The 2,077-nt window shown below is 47.0% G+C and overlaps 1 protein-coding gene across 2 annotated transcripts; it reads left to right on the top strand.

Moving 5' to 3' along the window:
* The first annotated feature begins 468 nt into the window (after positions 1–468).
* LOC103657895 (alpha hemoglobin stabilizing protein) lies at positions 469–1,439 on the top strand. 2 transcript variants are annotated; one of them, XM_008685347.2, is made up of 3 exons: positions 469–604; positions 775–853; positions 1,072–1,439. In XM_008685347.2, exons 2-3 carry the CDS (start codon positions 779–781, stop codon positions 1,273–1,275), a joined length of 279 nt encoding a protein of 92 aa, XP_008683569.2. In that variant the 5' UTR covers positions 469–604; positions 775–778; the 3' UTR covers positions 1,276–1,439. The 2 variants fall into 2 exon arrangements, with proteins under 2 accessions (XP_008683569.2, XP_040490464.1); XM_040634530.1 differs by lacking the exon at positions 469–604 and adding an exon at positions 635–679.
* Positions 1,440–2,077: the final 638 nt, after the last annotated feature.

The following is a 2,077-nucleotide window of genomic DNA, read 5'->3' as shown; positions in this document are numbered from 1 at the left end:
AAGGCAGACGCTTAACCGCTGTGCCACCCAGGCGCCCCCAAGAAACAGACTCTTAACTATTGAGAATAAACTGATGATTAGCAGAGGGGAAGTAGGTAGGGGGATGGGTGAAACAGATGATGGGGATTAAGAAGTTCACTTGTCATGATGAACACAGGGTGACATATGGAATTGTTGAATCCCTGTCTTATACGCCTGAAACTAATATAACCCTGCATGTTAAGTATACTGGAGTTAAAATAAAATGAAAAAAAGTGTCTGTCATGTAACGGGGAGTCAGTTAATATTAGTTTTGGTGGCCTGAATTTTAGTTTTGGAGTGTGGATACGGGGATGTGGGGCAGATGGCAAGGATCTGTCCTGAGTGTAGTTTTCTGGGTCTCCCCACTTATCTGTTTTTCTTAGCCTTGCTATCTTTTAACTTCAGGGAAACGTCTCTCTCCTTCCCATCCCCTGGTTGACCTATCACCCTCCTTCAGGACCTAGACATAGGGCGTTTCCCTCTTAGGCTGATACTTGACTCCTTGCCTACATTTAGCTCAGAGAGGGACCTACATACCCCAGAAAGTGTGGGTGAGGCATACGTAGCACTGTTGGACCTGCAGGTGAGTCAGCCTGGGAGAAATGTGATCTCAGAGCAGGGCATGATTTGAGAGGTGCTGGGGAGGGGGTTCTGCAAGGTACCAGAGATCTTTAAGGGGAATGAGGGAATTGGGGGAAATACCCAGAAATGAGGAAAAAGGATACTTAAATTCTATCTCTTTCTTTACCTTAGGCAGATGGCTCTTCTTCAGGCCAATAAGGATCTCATTTCTACAGGAATGAAGGAATTTAATGTTCTGCTGAATCAACAGGTAAGCCCAGGCACTGTTTCAAAGGGCAGGCCTAGACTCTTGGCAGGTGGGTGAGGGCAGAGAAGGGAGAATAATCTGGAGCTGGGAGAGCAATGGTGCAGTTGATGGAAACAGAGACAGGGAATGCAAATCAGGGAAAGGAGGATGTCGGAGTTTGTGAGTTATTTCTGAATCACACTGCTGACCACATTCTCCCTTGCCACCCCCTCACCCTGCAGGTCTTCCCTAACCCTCCTATCCCTGAAGAAGCCATGATGACTATGGTGGATGACTGGGTGAACTTCTACATCAACTATTACCGGAGGCAGATGGTGGGGGAGCAGCAAGAGCAGGAGAGGGCTCTACAGGAACTTCAGCAAGAGCTAAATGCTCTGTCCGCCCCTTTCCTGGTCAAGTATAGGGCATTCCTGAACTCCTTTTGAGCACCTAAATCACCCACTGCCCTTCTCCTAGCCCAAATACCCAGGTCTGCCTCTAAAGAAACCCTTAAATCCTGCCTCTGTGTTCTTCAAGTGCTCAGGCTCTGCTCCTTCATGGTGCCACTCGACCCTGACACCTCAATAAAGACCAAATTGGTTTGCTGGTCTTCCTGGCTCTTCTGTTCTTTTTCAGTTGTCGGTCCCTGACTTGTGGAGGCAATTGGTTCCTTTTCCTTTAGCCCTTCTTCCTACATATGATCTTGGATATTTAATTTCTTTAGAGCAGAGGTTAGCAGCCTTAAGTAACCACTGGGCAGTAATAAAATAGCCTGAAGGAGAGGCCAGGCTGGCAGAGATTACAGAGAAAGTGCTGGGGGGAGGAGTAAAACAAAACAGAACTAAAAAAAAAAAAAAGCTCTCCAGAAATTGTGGTCCTGGGCATTCTTGTCTAGAAGAAAGTTGTTGAAGACTCCCAGTCTTGTTCATCCTACGCTAGGTGGAATCAAGAGGCCACCCACCTCAATTTTCCAATTCCTTGCCCTTTGCCCCAGCTTGAACAAAGTTCTAGAAACTAACGATTCTACTGCCACAAATACCTCCCTGGAGCATCGTTGTGATTTAGAGCTGGGAAGGATCTTGGGAACCATTCAATACATCCCTTAGTTTCCAGATAGGAAAACCTTTGGTGCTATAATCCCTCCGCCTCAGATCCCAGGTGTGGGAAACAGAGATTCCTGCCTGTCTCTGAGGCCCCAACCATTTCCTGTTGTTCCCTGGCCTAGACTTCTTTTCTCCTCAACCTCTA

The sequence above is a fragment of the Ursus maritimus genome, unplaced genomic scaffold, assembly GCF_017311325.1.
Source record: "Ursus maritimus isolate PB19 unplaced genomic scaffold, ASM1731132v1 scaffold_2, whole genome shotgun sequence".
In the NCBI taxonomy this organism is placed as follows: Eukaryota; Metazoa; Chordata; class Mammalia; order Carnivora; family Ursidae; genus Ursus; species Ursus maritimus.
The sequence above is the reverse complement of the archived record's forward strand: the minus strand, read 5'-3'. Positions and strand labels throughout refer to the sequence as shown.

Bases quoted from the DNA above. Each gene is read 5' to 3' on its own strand.
- LOC103657895 (XM_008685347.2), top strand. From the start codon at position 779: ATGGCTCTTCTTCAGGCCAATAAGGATCTCATTTCTACAGGAATGAAG. The intron at 854-1,071 runs GTAAGCCCAGGC...CTCACCCTGCAG, and splicing joins ATGTTCTGCTGAATCAACAG to GTCTTCCCTAACCCTCCTAT.